Consider the following 24,847-nt stretch of genomic DNA (forward strand, 5'->3'; position numbering starts at 1 on the left):
TATTTATTTATTTAGTTATTTTTTAAATTTGATTATTTTGGGTAGGGGGAGTCAAGGAGATGAGGAAATGGGATACTCTATTCTGTTATTCTCTGTGCTTTTAAGTACCTGTAGTTTCTCCATCCATGTACTCAGCCTCTATCCAAGGAGAGCTGAATTCTAGGGCACAGACAGCTTCGTATGAGCCCTCCTGCTAGCCTTGGGCCTCCCTTTAGTTCAGAACCGCTTCGAGATCACCAGGAGGGCCTCGCCCATCTCAAAGGAAAGCCACAAACCACAGGCTGGCCTCCGGTCACCATCTGCCCCCACAGCCGCTGGCATCGGCAGGCTGGTGGCTGGGAAATGGCATTGCCTCATTCTTATCCCACCATCTCCCTTCACAACAAGCTGAATTAGTAATCCTTATAAACATGTGGGCCTGTGACCCCCCGTGGGATGGGTTTCCTGTCTGCCCACAAGCATTGCAAAGGATTATAATAGCTTACAGTAACTGCAGGGCACTTTAAGATGACAACATCCCTGTGAGGTAGGTAGTACCAGCATGAGCATCATTCAGATTTTACGCAACAGGAAAGACCCAGAGAGGATGAATTCTCAGAGTCACACACTTGAGATGCATTAGAGTCAGGATCTGAACACAGATCTCGCTGAATTTCAGGTCTAAAGCTTTTTTTTTTCTTTCTGCCATGCCAAAAAAGTAATTTAGACCTGAAAGGGTCTTTATTAGTATTATCTCACACTTCCATAACATTTTAATGTTTGCAGACATGATCTCATTTGATCTTCACCACAACTTTGCTATTATTATCCCCTTTTACAGAGGAGTAAACTGAGGCTCAGAGAGTCACATAGTTAAGCAAGTGTCTTAGGTGAGATTTGAGCATTGGTCTTCTTGTAGATACATCCACCATGTCACATAGGTGGGATTTGAACCTAGATCTTCCTGTAGTTCTAGCCATTATGTCAAATTGCCTTAGAAAATAACTAAGTTATAGACCTAAATAAAGAATATGAGTTTTTTTAAACATGAGAAATATGAAGACCAGAAAGCACAAGTGATATTCCTAAAAAAAAAAAAAGCTAATAAGTGGCAAGGGGCAGCTAGGTGGCACCGTGGATAGAATATGCAGTACGTGGATAGAGTACATTTCCTAGCTGTGTGACCCTGGGCAAGTCACCTAATCCCACTTGCTTAGCCCTTGCCCTTCTTCTGTCTTAGAATTGATACTAAGACTGAAGCTAAGGGTTTATTTTCCTTTTAAATCTCTGTTAACCCAAACCCTAATATAACATTTTTCACATATTAAGTGCTTAACATGTTTGTTAAATAGCATAGAGGAAAGGGCATTGATTTGGAATCAGAGGACCTGACTTTGAATCCTGGCTTCACTACATAATAACTGTGTGGCCTTGGACAAGTCACTTTCTCTCTTCTGGCCTCGGTTTCCTTGTCTAGAATATGGTAGTTGGACTTGATGCCCTCTAAGATTCTGTTTAATTCTAAATTTAAGATCCTGTGAAATTAAGGGATGGATATGTGTATATATTTTACCATCTTCAAGGGTACTTGTGTTTTAAAAATAACTAGAGTAAAATAAACCAAAAGGCACTCCTCATCAGTTTTGGGGTATAGAAGGCATTGAAAAGGTCCAGTCCATCATTTTTCAGTCATGTTGGACCCTTTGAGATTCCATTTGGAGTTTTCTGGCTAAGATCCTGGAGTAGTTTTGACATTTCCTTCTCCAGCTCATTTTTACAGATGAGGAAACTGAGGCTAAAAGGGACCAGTGTGATGCCTAGGATCCCACAGGCAATATGTGTCTAAGTGTGGATTCAAACTCAGGAAGAGTCACCTTCCTGACTCCACACCTGGGAACTCTATCCACTGCCCCGTCTAGCTGTCCCAAAGGTCCATAGGTGAGATTTTGGGGATTAGGTTGACCTTTCCAGGGGTCTTAAAATTATGCCATAGATATAATCCATTTCCATGAAAAATCAACTTTGATTCTAAATTCAGAATATCAAGTGTGGCGAACTTGAATATCTACCTGAGAAAGGGACATACGAAAGTGATCAAAGGAATGGAAAGCCTCAAGTGGATCTTCACGCTGTCTGCATGTGTTCTGCATATGGCACGGGCTGTGTCTTCTTAGGCAATGTTTAAGTTAGGATTCCATCTCTGTTCCTCTGAATGTATTATACCACCAGCTAGGTCCCCCTTGCTCCTTCTCACCCATCAATTTACACTTGACTTGGGTCCTTTTTCCCTGGAGGGTGGGAGAGCTGGGGACATTCTAACAGGTCAGGGAAGGGCAGACGAGATGGAGATGGAGATGCAGACGGAGACCAGAAACCTTTGCACTGCCAGTTTGGAAGAATCAGCTAAGAGATAACCCCTGCCCCTTTTCTGGCATCTTCTGCTATCTTGTCAGGGTCCCTAGATTCAGAGACGGTAATTCATTCCCAAGTCTCCTTGTACGGAGGAACAAGGTCTAGAGGAAAACACACTGGGCTGAGAGCTGGGAGGGCTCTGTTCTAAATCAAGGCTCTGTTTAAGCAGCTCTGGAATCAGCAGAGAGTCACCTTACTTCCCTGGGGTTCTGTTTCCTTTGCTCTAAAATGGGGAGTTTGGGCTAGAAAACAGGGAAGGTCTCCACAAGCATTAAAATCCCAAGTCCCTTCTAAAACCCCAGGGCCCTACTCAAATGGCCATGTCTGCATTTTCTCCTTCTCATATACGTTTCCACAGAACCTACTGGGCAGTTAGGTGGCCCAGTGGAGAAAGTGCTGGACTTGAAGTCAGAGAAACTCATCTTTCTGAGTTTAAACCTGGCCTCATAACCTTTCTAGCAGAGAGACCCTGGGAAAGTCATTTAACCCTGCTTGCTTCAGCTTCCTCATCTGTAAAATGAGCTGGAAAAGGAAAAAATGGTAAACCACTCCAGTATATCTTTGCTCAAAAATATTCCAAGTGGGGCCATGAAGAATTGGATATGACTGAAAATGACTGAACAACCCCACCCCCAAAAAGTACCTATTACGTGCTGGGTAAATGGCATTGCCCAATAATGCTGGTTGGATGAAAGACAGAATTTTGTCCCTTCACTTTTTATTTTCTGAAGTTAATATTATGTAATTTAAAGAATTTCCCTCCCACCACCATCAGTCACAGATGATCTTGGAAAAAGCTATATAGCCAGCTCTTTCCCCCTTCTGCTCTCCCAAACTTTTTTCTATGTTTTTGGATAGGAACAGCCAAAAGTATTTCCTGTATCTGAATTCTCCCTAGTTATGGAAGATCAGAATGAGCATATTCCAGTCCTTATCAACTAACTGGAATGTGAATGCTTCAGGAGGACATGAGGGAAACCGAGGCACAGATTCGTGGCTGATATAATACAATAGAAAGAGCACTGACTCTGGAGTCAGAGGACTTAGATTTAAATCCTACTTTTAATACCCATGAAACCTCTTTGGCTTCATTTTCCTTTTCTGGAAGATAAGGAGATTGGACCAGGTGGACTTTGAAATTATTTCTAGCTTTAGTTCTTTTTTTAAATTAAAAAAAATTTTGTATAACTCTTACCTTCTGTCTTGGAATCAATACTGTGTGTTGGTTCCAAGTCAGAAGAGTTCTAAAGGCTAGGCAATGGGGGTTCAGTGACTTGCCCAGGGTCACACAGCTACTAAGTGTCTGAGGTCAAATTTGAACCCAAGACTTCCTGACTTTCAATCCACTGAGCCACCCAGCTGCCCTCTCTAGCTTTAATTCTAAAACTAGTTCCAGGAAGTTAGACTCAGACACTTACTAGCTGTATGAGCCTGGGCAAGTCACTAACTTCTGTCTGTCTCAATAAAATGAGGACAGTAACAGCACCATTGTCGCTAGGTTACTGAAAGCAAAATAAGACGGCACTGCAAAGCCATTTGCGGAACTTAAAGCACCGTACAATTGCTAGATGTTATTGGAGCTTGGATCCCAAGTACGACGATCACAAGAGAGCAGACCGTGTGAGCCCAGGCTCCCCCTCTCCCAGGCATGACCTCACCCTCTCACAGCTGGCTGGGTTTCATCTGGCCTATGCAAGTGTGAGCTAAGATGTAGATTTCTTCTCTCCCATCTGATTCCTCGCTTGGGTTGGTCCCTTATAAGATTGGTCGGAGCACCAAGGCCTGGATTATTTACACCTTGTTGGCTCCCTGGAGCAGCCGACTCTGCTGGCCCACAAGCCATAAATCTAGCTCCTAATCACACCAAGATGCTCTGTGCAGTCTGGCCTGTTCTTGTGGGGCAGTTTATCATATTCGCAGACACGGAGCTGTGGCAGGGGTAGCAGTCATCCAGGAAGTAGCTGGCCCCCAAATGTCTCCCTCTAATTCCCCTTGAAAGTGGAGCGGGAGAAAAGAGGCAGGCAGTCTGTGAACAAAGCCCCAGCCCCGTCGGCAGAGGACTTGGGTTTCAGTCTCAGTATCTACAAAGTGGCTATGGGAGTGTGAATCAGTTAGTTCTCTCACCTGAACCTCCACTTCATCATCCATAAAATGGGGATACCAATAGAGGAAGCCCAGCCCATTGGGGAGAGAACCAGCTTTGGAGTCAAGAAGACCTGGGTCCAAGCCGTGTTAACTATGTGGCCACTGCCAACCCAGCTAATGACTGCCTCGGTGCCCCAGGTCATTCTCTACTAGTTACAGATGGCTTGCTGATCTACCCCAGGGAAGGGGATTTCTGTATCAGGAGTGCCTCATGCTGATGACATCATAGGTTCCCCCCCAAATACTTCCCATCTCTCAGGGCTGCTGTAAGAGGGGCTTCATAAAATTTAAAGTTCTATAGAAATATGAGCTATTATTAGGATTATTGAAACCCAAGCGACCTCAACTCCAACTTCTCTCTGGATTTCCAAGTGGTAAAGAGCAAAAATCTCAGTGAACAAACCACAATTTCCGTACGGGGGCTCCCGATGTCATGTCTAGGTTGCTTTGGAATGTGAGCACTCACCTGTCTCTCGGACATGACGTATAAGTAACGCTGGTCAATGGAGAAGGCCATGTCCCGGAGAATAGGGCTGCCATCTTTGAGAATGGAGACCATTTCATATTGAACCCCTCCATGGGGAGGACCATCTGCTCGGATCTAGAAGAGAATCAAAGGTGTCCTTCAGCATCTCCATAAAGCCTTTTCCCATAGCAAATTTGTTTGTGCTTCCCATGAGACACATTTTGTTTTACTTTTACTTGTGTCTAGCAATTCCCCCTACTAGATTTTACACTCCATGACTTCAGGGACCAGTTGGTTTCATCTTTGTATCTCCAAAGCATCTTGCATCTATTAGATCTAAACAAATCTTTGATGAACTGAATTGAGTTGTACTGAATTTACTCCTCACCTCCACTGGAATTATTCATTGGTTTCCCTGAATTTTTTAAAACCCTTTCTGTTTTAGAATTAATTCTAAGACAGAAGAGCCTCTGGCTAGACAATCAGGGTTAAGTGACTTGCCCAAGTTCACAGAACTAGGAAGTGTCTGAGGCTAGCTCTCCTTGAGTCTTGCATTACCACCCTACCCAAAAGAAGATGAAACAATTACTAAGTACTCCTAGATAGAGGGGAAAAGCATTATGTCTAGACTCAAAGGACTGCGGTTCAAATACTAGTTCTTCTACTTATAAGTTGTGTGAGTTTGTGGAGGCTACTTTCCTTCAGGCCTCAGTTTTCTTATTTTAAAAATGAGTAGGTAGCTCAGTGGATTAAGAGATAGAGATGGGAGGTCCTAGGTTCAAATATGGCCTCAGATACTTGCTAGCTGTGTGATCCTGGACAAGTCACTTTACCCCCACTGTCTATCACTTACCTCTTTTCTGCCTTAGAACCAATACACAGCATTGATGGAAGGTAAGGATTTAAAAAAAAAACACTTTTTTTTTTAATGAGTGGTGATAAGAAATGGGTAAGCAGGGATGATTCCAGAAAAATCTGGAAAGATCTACATGAACTGATGCAGAATGAAATAAGCAAAACCAGGAGAACATTGTCCACCTTAACAACAATATTGGATGATGACCAACTATTCAAGATTTAGTTATTCTCAGTAAAATAATGATCTCGGACAATTCTGAAAGGCTTTAGACAATGAATGCTATGCACCTCCAGAGAAAGAACTATTGGAGTCAGATGCAGATCAAACATACTATCTTCTACATCTGTTTATTTACAGTTTTATTTTGAGGTTTTGGTTTTGTGTGAGTGTGTTCTTACAACACTGACCAATATGGAAGCATATTTTGCATGCTAATACATGTATGGCCCAGATCAAATTGCCTACCATTTTTGAATGGGGCAGGGGGGAAGGGAAGGGAAGGAGGGAAATGGTTTAGATCTTATCATTTTGGAAAACCTATGTTGGAAGTTCTTATTAACCTGTAATTGGAGAAATAAAATATCTTTGAATTAAAAAAAAATTAAAATGAGTAGGGAGAAGGTAGGTGACACCAGTGGACCTGGAGTTGAGAAGATGTGGATTCAAATCTGACCTCAAGATATTTCCCAGTTGTGTGATCCTAGGCAAGTCATTTGACTGTGTTTACCTAGACCTTGCCCTTTTGGCTTAGTATTACTAGGACAGAAAGTAAGGGTTTAAAAATAAGTAAATAAAAAATGAGTGAAGCTGACAATTCCTCTGACTACACAGGAAGGCTAGAATATTCCCCAGCTCCTAGGGGGTGGGGAGATGAATGCTTTCAGTCTCAGTTTCCTTATCTATAAAATGGGGATAATAATAGCACCTACCTCACAGGATTGTTGGGAGGATCAAATGAAATCACGTATGTAAAGTACATGCTTTGTAAGTCTTTCAGTAGACCTCTAAATGATGCCAGTTTTGATTTGTCACTAAGCTTGGACTGGCCCAGGTTTCACCAGAATGGTTCTGTTTCAACAAGCCTGCCTTTGCTGGCCTTCGACATCTGATCCCTCTAACCATATAAGTGTGTTTGTGTGCTCCTGCCAGCTCTGTGCTAGCCAGCATGCACACATGCATATATTTATGCCTGCCTGGGCATGTTGGCTGCAAGATGGTGACATTCAGGGGGTGTTGCTATATTTGGAAGGGAAATGAGGCCAGCCCCTGGAACCCAATGGGGGGGGGGAGAGAGAAAGAGAGAGAGAGAGAGAGAGAGACAGAGACAGAGACAGAGACAGAGACAGAGACAGAGACAGAGAGAAAGACAGACAGACAGAGCCAGACAGACAGAGAGACAGAGGCAGACAGAGAGACAGAGAGACAGAGACAGAGAGAGGGAGACAGAGACAGAGAGGGAGATAGAGAGACAGGGAGACAGGGAGACAGGGAGACAGGGAGACAGGGAGACAGAGAGACGGAGAGACAGAGAGACAGAGAGACAGAGAGGGGCAGGTTTACATGTAGGTGGTCATTTAGACAGTTTGATTTCAGGGCTCTAGGAAAGTCCAAATTCTCCCCAAAAGAATCTCACCCACTCAGGCCTGCCACCAATGCTTGAAATTCCAGCATTAGATATTCATTCCTTTGGATAAAGGCACTGACCCTTGAAGAATACAAATAGCCTGGAGAGATGCTCATCCATTATTAGTCAGTAGCTCCTTAGTTTATTAGATACTTTCAATTCCAAACCCTGGATGAAAGCTTTGAAGAATAGGCTGAGAGCTAAGAAATGAAAGCTGGTTTTGACAAGAAGACAGCCCATAAGGACAGGTGGCTGACTGACTGCCTGGGGCAGCCACAGTCCAGTTTGCCTCCAGAAGACCTTTCTAGGCTTTCCGCAAATTACTCCCCTTCACACATTCTTGTGGTTGCTCAGTCACTTCAGTGGCATCTGATTCTTTATTACCCTTTTTGGGGTTTTCTTGGTAAAGACATTGGAGTGGTTTGCCAGTTCCTTAGAGAACTTATTTCACAGATGAGGAAACTGAGGCAAAAGGAGTTATGTGATTTGTCCAGGGTCACACAGCTAGTGAGTATCTGAGGCTGGATTTGAATTCATGAAGATGAGTTTTCCTAATTCTGAGCCCGGTGCTCTATCCACTGGACCACTTAGCTGCCCCTAACACATCCTATATTCATATATTCTACTTTCCAGTTACACTGGCTTACTTGCTCTTCCCCATATATGGTATTTCAATTTCTATTTCCTTGTCTTTGGTCAACCTTCCCCCATCTCCACCTTCACCATAGAGAATCCTTAGCTTCTGTAAAAGCTCAGTTCCTGGGCTATCTTCTGAAGGAGACTTTTCCTGATCCCCACTAGCTATTAATGCCGCCTACCCTCACTCCTAATTCCTTAGTGTTTATATTCTGAAGTATATACTTATATGTACATGTGTACTTCATGTTAGAAAGTAAATTCCTGGAGGGTAAGAAATTTCTTTCCTTTTTTTCTTTGCATCCAAAGCATCTAGCCCAGTGTCTAACTCAGTGATGATGAACCTATGGAACAGTTACCAAAGATAGAACAAAAGAACACTCTTTGTGTACATGAGGCCACCCTCCCTCCCCACCCCACCCCACAGCATTATTTACTAGAATCTAAGGCAGAGAAAATTGTAAAACAGTATGAGAGAGATTGGGTTTAGATCAACATCTCACACCCTACACCAAGATAAACAGAATGGGTGAATGACTTGAACATAAAGAAGGAAACTATAAGTAAATTAGGTGAACACAGAATAGTATACCTGTCAGACCTTTGGGAAGGGAAAGATTTTAAGACTAAACAAGAGTTAGAAAAAAATCACAAAATGTAAAATAAATTATTTTGATTCCATTAAATTAAAAAAAATTTGTACAAACAAAACCAATGCAATCAAAATTAGAAGGGAAGCAACAAATTTGGAAACAATCTTTATAACAAAAACCTCTGACAAAGGTCTAATTACTCAAATTTATAAAGAGCTAAATCAATTGTACAAAAAATCAAGCCATTCTCCAATAGATAAATGGGCAAGGGAAATGAATAGGGAATTTTCAGATAAAGAAATCAAAACTATTAATAAGCACATGAAAAAGCATTCTAAATCTCTCATAATCAGAGAGATGCAAATCAAAACAACTCTGAGGTATCACCTCACACCTAGCAAATTGGCTAACAAGACAGCAAAGGAAAGTAATAAATGTTGGAGGGGATGTGGCAAAGTTGGGACATTAATGTATTGCTGGTAGAGTTGTGAATTGATCCAACCATTCTGGAAGGCAATTTGGAACTATGCTCAAAGGGCGATAAAAGACTGTTTGCCCTTTGATCCAGCCATAGCACTGCTTGGGTTTGTACCCCAAAGAGATAATAAGGAAAAATACATGTACAAGAATATTCATAGCTGTGCTCTTTGTGGTGGCAAAAAAATTGGAAAATGAGGGGATGCCCTTCAATTGGGGAATGACTGAACAAATTGTGGTATCTGTTTGTGATGAAATACTATTGTGCTCAAAGGAATAATAAAGTGGAGGAATTCCATGGGAACTGGAAAGACCTCCAGGAATGGATGCAGAGTGAGAGGAGCAGAACCAGGAGAACATTGTACACAGAGACGGATATAATGTGGCACAATAGAATGTAATGGACTTCTCTACTAGCAGCAATGCAGTGATCTAGAACTATTCAGAGGGACATATGAGAAAGAATGCTATCCACATCCAGAGGAAGAACTGTGGGAAAAGAAACACAGAAGAAAAACAACTGTTTGATCACATGGGTTGATGGGGCTATGACTGGGAAAGTAGACTCTAAAAGATCACCCTAGTGCAAATATTAATAATATGGTAATAGGTCTTGATATCAATGACACATGTTAAACTCAGTGGAATTACATATCAGATATGTGAAGGGGTGGGGGGGAGGGGAGGGAAAGAACATGAGTCTTGTAACCATGGAAAAATATTCTAAATCATCTAATTAAATAAAATTAAAAAAAGAAAGCAGAGTACTGGGATGGAGCTGCTCTCTTCCCCCTCTCCACCATGCCTGATGACATTTTTTCACTTCCCATGCTGCTCTGCCCAGCAGCCCAATGGGAGCATTGGGGGTGGGTGGGGGTGGGGGAAGGTAGGCAGCTCACAGGCAGCAGCAGCAGCAGACCTGGAGGGGAGCAGAGAGCTTGGACCATTCCTCTCTCCCTCTTCACTTCACCCAACCTTCTGCCCAATAGCCCAATGGGAACACTTCCTTCCCTCCCCTGTGTGGGGTAAGGGCAGTATGGGGCACACCCAGCACTCGATGTGGGGGGATAGGGACATGGCCCATGGTCTCTGGGTGGGGGGAACAGGCTTAGCACTTGGTCTGGGGATAGAGTGAGGGCGGGGCCTGGCACTTCATCTCTAAAAGTTTGCTATAACTGGCCTAACCTATAGTATTCAATCAATAAATATTTATTAAGTATCTATAATGTGCCAGGCACAAATACTGGGCATACAAAAAAAGGCAAAAGGCAGTCCCTACCCTCATGGAGCTTCTAATTTGATGGGGGAGTCAACATTGAAACAAATATATGCAGAGCAAGTGAAATATGGGATAAATAGGAAGTGATGAAATGGGAAAGCCATTGTAATCAAGATGGATAGGAGCTTAGTAAGTGCTTGATGAATGAAGGAATGAATGAATCAGTTCTGTAGCAGGGACCTACATACGTAGGTAGAAGTTCAGATTCCCAGTGCGGGAGATCTATAAAGTAAAGAGAAAGGGATCAAGCATTTATTAAGTGTTTATTTGAATCCAGGAACTGTGCCAAGCTCTGGAGATACAAGAAGAAGCAAAAGACAGTCCCTGTTCTCAAGGGGATCACTGTCAAATGGAGGAGACATGTCAACAACTACCTACAAAGAAGAAATGATTAGAATAAACTGGAGGGAATCACAGAGGGAAAAGACCTGGAGTCAGGAAGACTTGTGTTCAAATCTGGCCTCAGATACATACTAGCTTAGCAACTCTGGGCATGTCATATAACCTGTTTGCCTCAGTTTCCTCATCTGTAAAATGAGCTGGAGAACAAGGAAAGGAATATGACTGAAAACAAAACAAAGCACAAAACAATAACAGAGAGAAAGTGCTAGCACAGGAACCTAGAACACCCTTTCTTCTTCACCAATACACGTCCCGAATATCTTTTGAGGTGCAGCTCAAATCCCAGCTCATCCTGGAAGCCCCCTCCAATGACACCAGCCCACACTTATCACTTACTCTCCTTATCTACCCTGATGTCTGTAACAATTATGGATACTTCGTTATATTCTGTTGGGTACAGTATTATGTATTGTCTCGCTACAAAGATGTTAAGTCCCACCACCCCCAGGATCCTGTGAGAGGTCCTTGTACTGTACTCACATTTAGGAAGGGAATTGGAGAGGGACCAGGATGGTGAAAGGTCTGGAAATCTTGTCAGATGAAGGAACCAGGAATGTTTAGCTGGGAAAAGGGAACTTTAGACAAGATAGTGGTGGGGTGAGGAACATAAGTGCTCTCTCTTCCAGGATCTGAAGCTACATTGTTTTATAGGTTCTTTCCTCTTGTCAGAATGTACACTTTCTGAGGGCAGAACTGTTTCTGTCTCTTTTTGAGTCTTTCTCTGTCTCTTTGACCAGTGTCTATCATATAGTAAGCACTTAAGAAATGCTTGTTTTTAGGGTGGTGCTGTGATTAGAGCATAGGATGTAGAGCCAGGAAATCTTAAATTCAGATCCTACACACCAGTTATGTGATCTGTTTAAGTCTCAACCTCAGGGGCAATGCTGACTTAGTGGATAAAGTAGTAGACATAGAGACAGGAGGTCTTGGGTTCCAATCTGGCCTCAGATATTTCTTAGCTGTGTGGCCCTGGGCAAGTCACTTAACCCCAATTGCCTATCTCTTATTGCTCTTCTGCCTTGGAACCAACATACTTAGTATTGATCCTAAGGTAGAAGGTAAAGGTTTAAAAAAAGACTCAGTTTCTTTCTGTCTTAGTTTTTTCATCTGTACAATGAGTACCTACCTTCCCGAGATGACATAAAGATCAAATAAGATAATAATTATTAAGTCATTAGCAGAGTACCTAGCCATAGAAAGTTCTATAGGATTGTTAGTTGTTGTTACATTATTAGTGTTGTTGTTTATTTACTAACTGACATGTAGAATAGAGTTTAGATTCTTTCTGCTTGGTTCCAGAGGGCAAAACTTAGAAGCCATGGGTGGAAGCTGGAGAAATGTAAGACAGATTGTGCCCTGATGAAGGAAGACACATCCTAACAATTAGAGGTGCCTAAAGTAGAAGGGTTTTTGAGGAGCCAATGGGTGCCCCTTCCTCAGACAGTTTCAAATGAAAGCTCAAGAACCCCCTGGTGTGGAGGCTATGGAAGGGAGGATTGTTCAGGCATGGAATGGATCAGATATGGCATCTGAGGTCCCTTTCAAAGGAGCGATTTTGGGACCCATTCAACTTCTACAATAGAATTCAACAAATACTTCTGCAATAGAACTGAATTGAAAACCAAATAATTCCTGCATCCTGGCCTCAGTGCCATAGTTGAAGTGAGGCTGAAGTGAAGTATTTCCCTTGTATGATTTTATTATCAGGCTCTCTTTTACATCTACCGTGTGGAGCTGTTGGTGTGGGGAAAGTGCCTCTTGAATCTTAAAGGGTTATTGAAATTTGAGGTATGATTATTACTAATTCTATTATTGATACTATTATATCCACCTGTCCCTTTTGCCAGCATCCTGGCCTCCTCTTCTGCCAACCTCCCCCAACCCCAATGTTGGAGAAGATGAACAGAGGCCACACGGGTGGAGTTTCTGGCTGGGATTATTGCAGGACTGGGGGAGAGAGATCAGTCCTGTGGGCCACATTCCTCTATCCTGTCTAGAATTTGCACACTTGCCAGAGAAACATGATAAGGGCACAGCTGGCGCCCGTTTGGAGGACAGCTGTGGGCTGCGGGCTCAGGGCCAGGGTGGGGGAGGTGAGATCCCAGTCCCTGCAACTTTCAGGGACAAAGATACCAGTGGTCCCCAGCGCTGTGCCCCTTTCCCCTGTGACCACTGCTGGCTTAATCTTCCAAAGGAAGGGGGCTATTCATTCCAGACAATGCTATTCTCCTGCCTGGTCCTGGCTGCATTGAAGGACCCTGGACTTAGGGCTAGGTGGAATAGCAGACCTCAGAGGTAGAGCAGCAAACCCGCTCCCATGCCAATGTTCCTTTCTGCTTTCCAGATCTGTACTTTCCTCTTTCTTTCTCTTCCTCTCTTCTTCTTCAGGCCTGACTCCTTCCTCCTCTTTCCAACTTGTTGTTTAAAGCAGTTGCTTTGGTAACTTCAGCTGAAATCCCTCCTCCTTCTGATATTTGGGGGAAGGAAGAGGAAGGTCATTTGCTTTCCTTTCCCACACTGAGGTCAGGAGGACCTTAGTTTTTGGATCCTGGGATCATAGGTTTTAGAGCTAAGTGAGACCTCAGTGGTCTCTGGTCCAATCTCCCTCATTTTACACTGGAAGAAACTGAGGCCCCAGAAAGATGAGACAAATTTGAACCCAGGTCTTTGGATTTCAAAACCAGTGCTCTTTCCACAGTATCGCATTGTATCTTTTTTTTTTGTCTTGAACCCTAGCAGAGTCTGGGGCATCTTCTTTCATCTCCTGGGTACCAATTCTATCCCAACATCCACCTCCAAATATAGATGCCCTCTGCCTGCAGACAAGATGTGTCCAAGTATAACAGACTTGGAGTGAATTTTCATGGAAGAGATAGCTCCAGGTCACTGCCATTACTATCCTTAAAAATCCTGACAAAGGCTGGTTGTAAGTGGCTGGCTCTTTGATCACTGTAACACTTAGCCCTCCTAGAGTAACTAAAAGGAGAGAACTGAGTGTCAGGGGGTCTTGGCTGGCTCTATCTGTACATCACTGTTCCCTGACTTAGTTTTTTCCTGCTCCTTGAAATGGGGAAATTGGTCACCATACTGCAGCAGAGGATTTATAACTTTCAAGAGACCTGAGTAGAATCCTCTTGCTTTACAGATGAGAACACTGAGGCCTGGAGAAACTCAAACTTGGCCCTGGTCATGGAGATAGTAAATAGAAAACATAGAATTCAAATTCAAGGCTCTTGACTTTAAAAAGCCAGTGTTTATTACAATATTTTTGTTGTTTACTTGTTTTTCAGTCTCTTCATGACCTCATTTGGGGTTTTCTTGGCAAAGACACTAAAATGGTTTTCCATTTCTTTCTCCAGTACCTTTTACAGATTTTGACACTAGGGCAAACAAGGTTAAGTGACTTACACAAGACCACACAGCTAGTAAGTTATCTAAGACCAGATTTTAACTCAGGAAGATGAGTGTTTCTGACTCCAGGTTGGATACTCTATGCCATCTAGCTGGCCCACAAGAAACCTTACAGGCCAGAAAATTCAGTATCTTCCTTTTATAGATGAAGAAACTGAGGCAGACAGAGGTTCAGTGATTACTCAGGGTCATACCAGTGGGTAAGTGTCTGAGGACAGATCTGAACTTAGGATATAAATAAATCTTCCTGACTCCAGGCCACCTAGTTGCCTTATTCCAATATACCTTTGTTCCTTTCCTGGTCCTAAAGAGGCACAAGGAGAAGAAGTCCTATTATATTTTATCCATCTCTTCCTCCCGACAGTGTGTCTCTTTAGCAACCCCTCAGCTTTGCTTAGTCAAGTGACTCAGTCCCAGCAGCTGCTGAGTCAATCCTGTCCCCTTCCAGGAGCTCCCTGGTCAGAGTCACGAGTTAATCCACTACAGGCAAGAACAGCCTTTATCTGGAGGATAGAGGCAAGCCCTGGAAGGAAGAGTCAAAAGGCAGAGCTCATGAGGGACTAGCTCCCTGGGCCAGCTTTGGGGGATGGAGGCATAAAATAATCCAGTGTTGAAAAGCAGCAGACAGGCAAAGGAACCATGCGAGCCAGTCCAAATGAGCCCAAATGAAGTTGACAAGTTATCTCGTTCAAGTACTGGTTGGAAGAGTGAGGTCACCCTCCTCTTCCCTCATGACACTTGCCCCAAGCTTGCACAACTCTTCCGACACAGCTGAGGCAGGGGTTAGAAGCTGAGCAGCCAATTTGACCAAAAAGACTTTTCCAAGAGGAGATCCAATGATATATAGACATATAAAGAGTAACACCTCCGAGACAGACCGAAAGGCAAGGGCGAGGCAATTGTAGTTAAGTGACTTGCTCAGGGTCATAGACATAGGAACTGTCTGCGGCCAGATTTGAAGCCAGGTCTTTTCATCTCCAAGCCTGCCACTCTATCTACTGAGCCACCTCGCTGCCCCAAGATAATACATGTAATGGACCTGGCATAGTACCTGGCACACAGTAGGGGTCTGATAAATGCTTGCTCTTTCTTTCTTTTCACTTCCTCCATTCTCTTGACTATCTCCGCACAATGTTCTGGGATGCCATGACTCTTTTCTTGCCTTTGCCCTTTGTCTAGGCTCTGCCTATGCCACACTTCATACGCCTCTGAATAGTGGTAAACACATTAGTTCTGGAGTGTTTGAATACTAGCTCTACCAACTAATAGCTATGCGATCTTGAGCAAATCAATAACTTCTCTGAGTCACAATTTATTCATCTGGAAAATGGATATGATATTTATATTACCTTCTCCACAGGGTGATTGGGAGGTTCCAACAAGATGATATATTTAGAGTGTGTGTGTAATGTTGGACTTGTGTTTTCAATAATATAGGAAACTCTTGGATTTGGAAACTATCTCCATTAATGAAGTTTATAGTTTCAAAGCATTGCCTGGTGTATAAATGGAGATTTTGAACCCTAGACTTCATCCCCCAGAAGTCCTTGGTATTTCCCAGAATTCCTTATAATCTCTCCTGAGTCTCCATATTGGCGAGATGACAATTGGTATTTAACTAGCAGTAACGCCTCTGTGCTCTTCCTTTGCAATGATGTAGCAAGTACGGTGGTAAGCTAAGTGCGGGGATTTTAAATGGGATAATCAGCCACGGGCACATGGTTTTTATTTTGTATTTTCCTTTTATACCTTGATTTTCAAATGATCCTTAATAAACCTCACTCATATAATATTTTTATTATTAGAAATATAATTTAATTTTTATACTAGGGCACCAAGGGATCAAGTGGCTTTTTCTAGGTCACACAGCCACTGTGGGTCAGAGGTAGGACTTGAACTCAGGTCTTTATGATCTAAAGACTAGCTCTTCATCCTCTGTACACATTGCCTCTCAAAATGTTAACTAAATACCTATTATTACTATTATTATTAAGCAAATCAGTCTCTATGAGCCCAATATTTCTTTATATGCTAGGGAAGATAATATTACTTGTTCCCTGCCTCTTGTAGCATAGTGGATAGAGTGCTGCATCTAGAGTCAAGAAGATCTCAGTTCAAATCTGGCCTCAGACATTTACTATCTGTGTGACCCTGGGCAAATCACTTAAATTCTGCCTGCTTCATTTCCCCTTTTGTATAATAGGGATATGAATAACATTCATCTGCTGGGGTTGTTGTGAGGTCCAAGTGAGATAAAAATTATAAAGCATTTAGTACAGTGCCTGGTAGGTAGTAAAAGCTATATAAATATTAACTATTATTATAATTTTATGAATCATATGTTTGCTGAGAAAGGAGTTTAGAGATCACTCTTCTCTTGCCAGCTAAAGAAATAGATACACTGAGAGATGAACTTTAACCAAGGTCATGTGGACCCTAATTCTGGGACCTTTGTCTTTTCACTATATATTACTTCTATGAAGCAGTGGAAAGAACACTTCAGAGTATGAAGAAAAACATTCCAAAGAAGAGTTTCTTAGAAATTCAAGAATGCACTTTCAAAAGAAGAAATGCAAACTATCAACAACTATATGGAAAAAATTCTACAGAGCTAAGAAAAATGTAAACAAAAACAACTCTGAGGTATCATTGTAAATGAGTAAAGATGGTAAAAGACAGAAACTGTCAATGTTGGAGAAGGTATAGAAAAACAGACACACTAATAAATTTTTGGTGGACCTGGGAATTGACCCAACTATTTCAAAAGTCAATTTGGAATCATGGGAGGAAAGTTATTAAAACTGTACATATCCTTTAACCCAGAGATCCCATTGGTGGGCATATACCCCAAGGAGGTAATGACAGAATGAAAGACCCAATATCTATCAAATATTCATAGCAGAATTTTTTGTAGTAGGAAAAGGTTGTAAACAAAATGTGTGTCCAAAGTTTGGACAATGTCCAAAAGTATTCTGTCATATAGTTATAATGGAATATTATTGCCTTATAAGGAATTACACACTGAAGGAATTCAGAGAAATATGGGAAACCTTCTATGAATGATGTAGGGTGAGAAGGGCAAGAAAAGGTGAGAAATACACACAATGACCACAATAATGTACATGATAACAACACTAAAAGAACAAATTCAATGCAATGATGCATATTGGTTCTAGATAACTGATAGCTGCAGTTTTCTTTCATCTCCATAAAGAGATGATAGGCTATTCCCTGAATTCCAGTCTTTCCTTTCTCTATGAGTTCATTAAATAGCTTCTGTGGCCTTTTCCAAATATAAATATAGCTCCATGCTTTGAGAGTTGGATTGTAAAGAAAACTGAATGGCAGAATTGACGATTTTGAATTATGATGCTGAAGAAGACTTTTGAACTCTTGGATAGTAAAAAGATCAAATTAATCAATACTTAAAGAAATTAATCCAGATGATTCACTGGAAGGCCAGAAACTGAAGCTGAAGATTAAACTCTTTGGCCCCATAATGAGAAGATAGGACTCAATGGAAAAGACTCTGATGTTGCAAAAGATTGAAGGTAGAAGAAGGGATGGAAATGAGATGCATAGATAGTGTCATGAAAACAACAAACATAAGCTTGGACAGATTTCAGAAGATACTAGAGGATAGAAGGGCCCAGTGTACAATGATCCACGGTGTCTCAAAGAGCTGGACATGATATAACAACTGAACTACAACAATAGCAAACTGATCTTTCAAGATCCCTGCTAAGACCTAGTCTAAGATGAGATACTTTAATATATCAAGGACTCTTGCCACTCATATAGCTGACAATATTTCTATAAAGTATAATACATTATGAGAGAACTGACTGATGCTCAGATAGGTCAGTTGACTTTCCTTAGTCACACAGCTGGCAAACACCAGAGTCAGTATTTGAACATAGGTTTTTTTGTGCCTTCAGATGCAGTTATTGTATATTCTACACTAGGCTGAGTTGGTATTGAATAAGATATTTTTACTTCTGGAGAAATGATAAATAGAAATAAGAAAGATATAGTTTTACAAGTGTGTGTGTGTGTGTGTGTGTGTGTGTGTGTGTATGTGTGAAATGATGCCCTCTCTAATGGGAGAGGAGAAAGAGGGAAAGAGTTATTTTAATGTAACAAATAAATAAATATCTTTTTAAGGATAGAAAAAAAATGTTGGTTTTTTGTTACTGTATAAGTGTCTCTAAGAGACTGACAGCTAATTTAGTTCAGCAGAAATTTTGAGCACTCATCATGAGCCAGACACTATTCTGGGTTCTGTAGATAAAAAGACAACATTGTAATATTTGCCCTCAGAGTTTACATTTCATTGGGAGAAAACAGCATATACAATGATAAGAATATACAAAATGGACAAAATAGAGTAAATACAAAGGAATTTTGGGAAAAAAAGGACTAAGAGCTAAGAGAACCCAGGAAATTGATGGTAGTATCTGAGCTGTACTGTGAAGGAAGTTAGGTAGTCTGTCAAGTGGATGAGTGCAGGAAGAACATTTAAGGCTAAATCCAGCCTGGAAAATGGGAAAAGCCTTGTTTGTACAAAAATATTTGTAGCTGCTCTTTTTGTGTTAGCAAAGAACTGGAAATTGAAGGAATGCCCATCAATTGGGGAATGAATTGTGGTATGTGATGGTGATGGGATACTATTGTGTTGTAAGGAATGATGAACAGGATGATTTCAGAAAGAGCTGGAAAGACCTTCATGGACTGATGCAGAGTGAAATAAGCAGAACCAGGAAAACAATGTACACAGTAAAGTGATATTGTGGAATGATCAAATGTGATAAATTTTAGCTACTCTTAGCAATACAATGAATGATCCAGGATAATTCTGAGGGACTTATGGCAAAGAATGCTGCCCACCTCCAGAGAAAGAACTGTTGGAGGAGGAATGCAGATGAAAGCATACACTTTTCATTTGTTTATCTGAGTATATGTTTTGGGGTTGTGGATTTATAAGGTTATTCACTTGCAAAAATAAACAATATAGAAAATTTTAAAAACATCATGGACAAAACATGGAAGAAGATGGAATATCAAGTATGGGGAAAAGAAAATAGGCCAATTTTCTGAAACACAAAATGTGTGAGGGGGACTAATGTCTGATTAGTCTAGAAAGAGAGGTGGGAGCCAAGGGCTTTAGATAAGAAACAGAAAAGGTTGTATTTTATTTATTGGGAGCCATTGAAGTTTCTCAAACAGGGGAGCGACATTACAGTTGTGCTTTAGTAATATCACTTTGGCAATTGCAAGGAGAATGAATTGGATAATGGAGATATTTGAGGTAGGGAGACCAGTTAGGAAGTAGCTGTGATAGTCCAGGAAAGAGATGAGAAGGGCTTGAACTACAGTGGAACTAAGCTGCCTAAGTAGGATGAAGATAATAAAAGAGATATTCTAAAGAATGAATGACTAGAACATGGCAACTAATAGAATATGGAAGATAAGGGAGTGTGAGGAGTCAAGAACAATTCTTTTGTTTCTAATCAAAGTGGTTGGAAAGATGATTCCCAACATTATTCCCCAACAGAAATTGAGAAGTCAGGAAGAGGGCATATTTTAACAGGAAAATAAATTTTGTTTTGATCATGTCAGGTTTGAGTATGGGGCATTCTGACAGAGGTGTCCAGCATACAGTTGATAATTTGGGATTGGTAATAAGGAACAAGATAAGAATATGGTATTCAGATTTGAGAGTCAATTTATGGAGATGATAATTGAACACATAGGAGAACACTAAAAAAAAAAATTTAGAGAAAAGGAAAGAGAACCTAAGAAGGAGCCCTGGGGGTTCATCTAGGCAAAGAACATATTACATGGAAGATGATCCTTCAAAGAAGACTGAAAAATGGTCAGACTTGTAGGAGTACAAGGAGAGAGAAGCAACATGAAAACCCAGGGAGGAGAGAGCTCCAGAGAGGTCAAGAAGGCTGAAGATTGAGGAATGGTTGAGGTAACAGGCTCAGTAGACTGCGTGAAACCATGGCTCCATCCTCAATGATGCTTCTCCCTGCAGATGGGAGCCATGAGTGTTTCCTGAACTCTACTGGAAAACCTCAATTTGGTAAAATATGCAGGGAGGAAGATTCAGTTTGCCAGGGAGCTGGCCTTGGAGCCAAATCATTAGAAGAGCAATCCAAGGCTGATTTACCTTCCTGTCCTCTATGTGGGAGGTTCCCCCATTGAAATGAGAGTGAAATAGTAATCCTATTAGTCTCTTTCCTTTAAATCACAGCTATGTCTATGCAGAAATTAATGACAGTCTCTTTACAAGCACATCCAATTCAAATCAGCATATCCAATTAACTCGCTTACCTGCAGGCCCCTTGAAACTCCTTTTTCTTGTGCGTCAATTCCTTTTTCTATTTAGTCCTAAATTATGGCAGTGCTTACTTGGGCTTTGACACTTTAATATTACTTTTTTCTTCCCTGGTGCTGCCGGGGAACAGCAAGCACTGGGCATCACGCTGGGGAACAACGCCAAGCCCTGGGATTCTGAGAATGTGTCTCAGGGTTGGCCGTATGGTATCATGGAGAAGAAACTGAATTGGGAGATCTTAGCACTGACTCTGAGAAGAAAGGTTTTTGCAGTCATAGGATATCACTGTGGGATTCTGGGCAAGTTATTTGACTTCTTTATGTGTAGTATCCTTGTCTATCAAATGAGATAATAACTGCCCTATCCATCTTACAGGATTCTTGAGAGTATCAAATAAGACCACAGATACAAAAGAACTTGTGTGAACAGTAAAAAGCTCCAGGCAAATGCATTTGGATATACAATGTAGAGCATAAAGCATTAGGCATCATTCAAAACCATCACCTTCTGTCTTAGTATCAAATCTAAGACAGAAGAGCATCAAGGGCTAGACAATTAGGATTAAGTGACTCATCCAGGGTCACACAACTAGGAAGTGTCTGAAGACAGATTTGAATACAGGTCCTCCTAACTCCAGGCCTGGCTCTCAGACCACTTTGCCACCTAGCTATGTCTGTGTTGTTTTAAACATGTTATCTCTTTTAGTTCTCAAAACAATGCTGGGAGGTAGGTACCATTATTATCCCCATTCTCTAGATAAGGAAATTGAGGCTTAAAGGGGTAAGTGACTTACCTAGTTAGAGATAGAGACATAATTTGCATCCAGGTCTATCCCAACTTTAATTCCAGAGATATTTCCATGATGTTACTACTGCATCTCTAAATACTGTCATAATTGGGATTTAATTTAGAGATGGAGGAAACCTTTGGGGCTTATCTACCTCAAACCTTTCACCTAACAGATGAGGAAATTGAGGCCCAGGGAGGGACAGTTAAAATAATAACTAGCATTTATATACATATATGTAAATGTATACACATATAAATATATGCTTCTTTGAAAAAAAAATATATATAAAATACAAGCTTTGAAATATAGTCTCAACTGTTCCTTACAACTATGCTTTTGAAGGAGATGCTATTTTTATTCCTATCTTCCCACTGTGTAGACTGAGGGACAGAGGAACTAAATGACTCCCTCAAGGTGAAATAATGGCCAAGGAAAAGAACTGGGCTTGAAATTGAGCCCTTTGAAACTGACTCCAGAGCCAGAGCGTCTCCCCCAAACTGCCTCAGTGTTTGGAGGGCTTAAGCTCTTAGTGCTGAATTCAGAGCAGCAAGCTGTCCCATTAGCATCTTTGCTTTTCCTTTGGAAGGCTCACTACTATTGTTTTGTCCTCTTTGTGCTCCCTTTTGAACCCTGTGCTTGCCCAGGGTACTGTGCTTGTTTGGGTGAATGTGTTTGCATGTTGAACGTGGGGAGAGGTAGGGAAGCTGTGGGGTGGTTCAACCTAAGCAGGAGAGTAAGGTAATGAGGTTCTACCTCTGTAGCTATACATTTGGGAGAAGAGAGGGGGAACAGAAAAGAAAGGAGAGAAGAGAGGGGAGGGGAGGGGAAGGGAGAGAGCAAGAAAGAGTAAAAGAGAGTGAGGAAAAGGGGGAAAGAGAGAGCTATAGAGAGGAAGGGTAGGGGAGAGATAGAGAGAGACAAAGACAGAGACAGGGACAGAGAGGAGAGAGGGAGGGAGGAAGGGAAAAAGGGGAAGGAAAGAGGAGAAAGAGGGGGGCTAGAGAGAGGGGGGACAGAAAGAGAAGAGAGAGGGAGGGAGGAGAGGTAGAGAGAAGAGAGAGAAGGCAGGGAGGGAGAGGAGAAGAAAGAGAGGGGGGAGAGGGAGAGAGGGAGAGAGAGAGAGAGAGGGAGAGAGACAGAGAGAGACAGAGAGAGAGAGAGAGAGAGAGAGAGAGAGAGAGAGAGAGGATTCAAGCTTCAGTTTATATCTGTACAGCTTCATGACCCGAATTATTTATAGATTGGAGTCTTTGGTAAATTCAATCTCAGAAATACATCTTTCCTCCATCCTGCACACACACACACACACACACACACACACACACACACACACACACACACACACACACACACACACACACACCAGCAGCAGTAGGAGCAGCAGCAGCAGCAACTTCGATGCTCTTCTCCTCCTCCCCAACCTCTGAGCAGTGGAAATGTTAACTAAACGTTCAAAGGCACAACCCAGCAGGCTGAAGCTCCCTGGAGGATGGCTGGGAGCCTGGCCCTAAATGCCTGGATAATTGGAGGGGAAAGAAGGAGGCAGCTTAAACTTCTCCTGACTGTTGTACTAAGCCAGAAGGATAGAGGGAGAGGGGATGAAGGACCAGGGGTCTTGTCCACTGAGAGGCCAGAGACCTCTTCTAAGATTTGCAAATTCATCTTCCCTTCCTCTCCTCCCCCTCTCCTCCCTCAGACTTGCTACTAAGGTACCTTTCAGCACTTGTCCCAAATGAGCTGTCAATCACCAGGGCTTTGGCACTGGAAGGTAGGATGTATATTGGAGATTGACATTTCCATCCAGGCACAATTATATCCATTTCCTTGAATGTTAAGGACCTGCCTGGGGTCTTCAGCTAGGGTGGGGTTGGCACAAGCACACATGATCAGAGTGGCTCAGGGATGTCAAAAGCATTTTTAAAAGAGGCAAAGTGCCAAAGAGGGCATTTCCTCCTGGTGTGTATGTGCATGTTTGTTTGTTTGTGAGTGGAAGGAAAGAAAAATGCCCAAAGAGTCTACCCTTTGCTCTCTGGCCTGAAAAAAGCAAGCTATCCTGATGAAGGCTCTTCAAAGTATAGAATGAATCACCCATTTCCTATCAGCAGGGTGACTTTTTGATTAGGGTTGGGGTAGGAATGGGGTTAGTGTGTGGTTATTTCTCTTTAGGCATCAGCAACAAGTCTTGGAATCAGAAGAGCCAAATTTAATTCCTAGTTCTGCTATGAGCTGTGGGACCTCAGGCAAATGATTCAACGAGTCTGAGTTTCAGTGTTCTCATCTATAAAATGGGAATTATAGCATTGTATTTTTCACCGTTTCTGTGAGGACAGAGCTTTATAAGCCTAAAAGTACTACGTGATTTATTATTTATAATGTGGTTGAAACACATTACAAAGGAGGAAATACCTTGGAGAAAAAGCTAAACGATGTCAAAGAAATGTAAGAACCAAAGATAGATCACGGGCTGTTAAAAAGTAAAATGGGGAGAGGGGAGAGAGCTAACTGAGGGACAATTCATATGCTGGTATTTATACAATGTCAAGAAATTTGGGTGGGTGGGGGACAACTGGGTGGCTCAGTGGATTGAGAACCAGGCCTTGAGACCAGAGGTCCTAGGTTCAAATCTGACCTCAGACACTTCCTAGCTGTATGACCCTGGACAAGTCACTTAACCCCCATTGCCTAGCCCTTACCACTCTTCTGCCTTGGAGCCAATACACAGTATTGACTCCAAGACAGAAGGTAAGGGTTTAAAAAAAATAAACAATTTAGAGGGAGGTCTCCAGCATGTTGAATTGATCTTCCCTCCGGTGGAGTAATAAGATGACATGGTTAAGAGTTGCCCAAGATGGATAGCTATGGATGGATTGCAATTGGCATGAATGGAGAAATGCTCAGATTGATGAGATCACAGATCTATTGACATAGTGAAGAAGTAGTGAATTATTGGCAAGCTACTTTGTTTCCTGTCTTCCTGGGAGGGGAAACCCAGGGCCCTCTCATGTTGACGTTAGACACTTTCTATTTAATAAACCCCTTCCTCAATCGAATTCCATGTACTAAAGCACTAAATAGAAAGATGAATAGATTAAAGCATTCTTAGTGTGTGCTGGGCACAGAGATGTCTGTCACTGCCCAATCCATAGTGTTCTTCCTCCCTCACCCCCACCCCCTCCCATGCCCCCAACTGCCCCCTCACCGGTAAGGAGAGAGGAGGCACTATGAGGCAGTAAGCAGAAAATTAATCACTTGCTTCCTGGCTCCATCTTTGGTAGGGAGACTTTCTTCAGCTCAGAGGAAGAAGATGGCTGGATGCTGTAGAAGGCACATGACCATAGATGATTCAGGAGGTCAGGACTGGTCTTAAAAAGTGGCATAGTTATAGACCCAGCTCTGCCTTCCAGTCCCTGCTTCAACTCCAACTGCCAACC

At 42.0% G+C, this 24,847-nt stretch overlaps 1 protein-coding gene across 1 annotated transcript in view; it reads right to left on the minus strand.

Annotated features, from left to right (window-relative positions):
- Nucleotides 1-24,847, minus strand: part of PLXNA2 (plexin A2) — a 345,165-nt gene that overhangs the window by 176,762 nt on the left and 143,556 nt on the right. The window contains exon 4 of the mRNA XM_056815875.1: nucleotides 5,003-5,137. Coding sequence (XP_056671853.1) covers nucleotides 5,003-5,137 — 135 coding nt within the window. The remainder of the gene's footprint in view (nucleotides 1-5,002; nucleotides 5,138-24,847) is intronic.

This window comes from Monodelphis domestica, chromosome 2, assembly GCF_027887165.1.
Source record: "Monodelphis domestica isolate mMonDom1 chromosome 2, mMonDom1.pri, whole genome shotgun sequence".
Taxonomy (NCBI): domain Eukaryota; kingdom Metazoa; phylum Chordata; class Mammalia; order Didelphimorphia; family Didelphidae; genus Monodelphis; species Monodelphis domestica.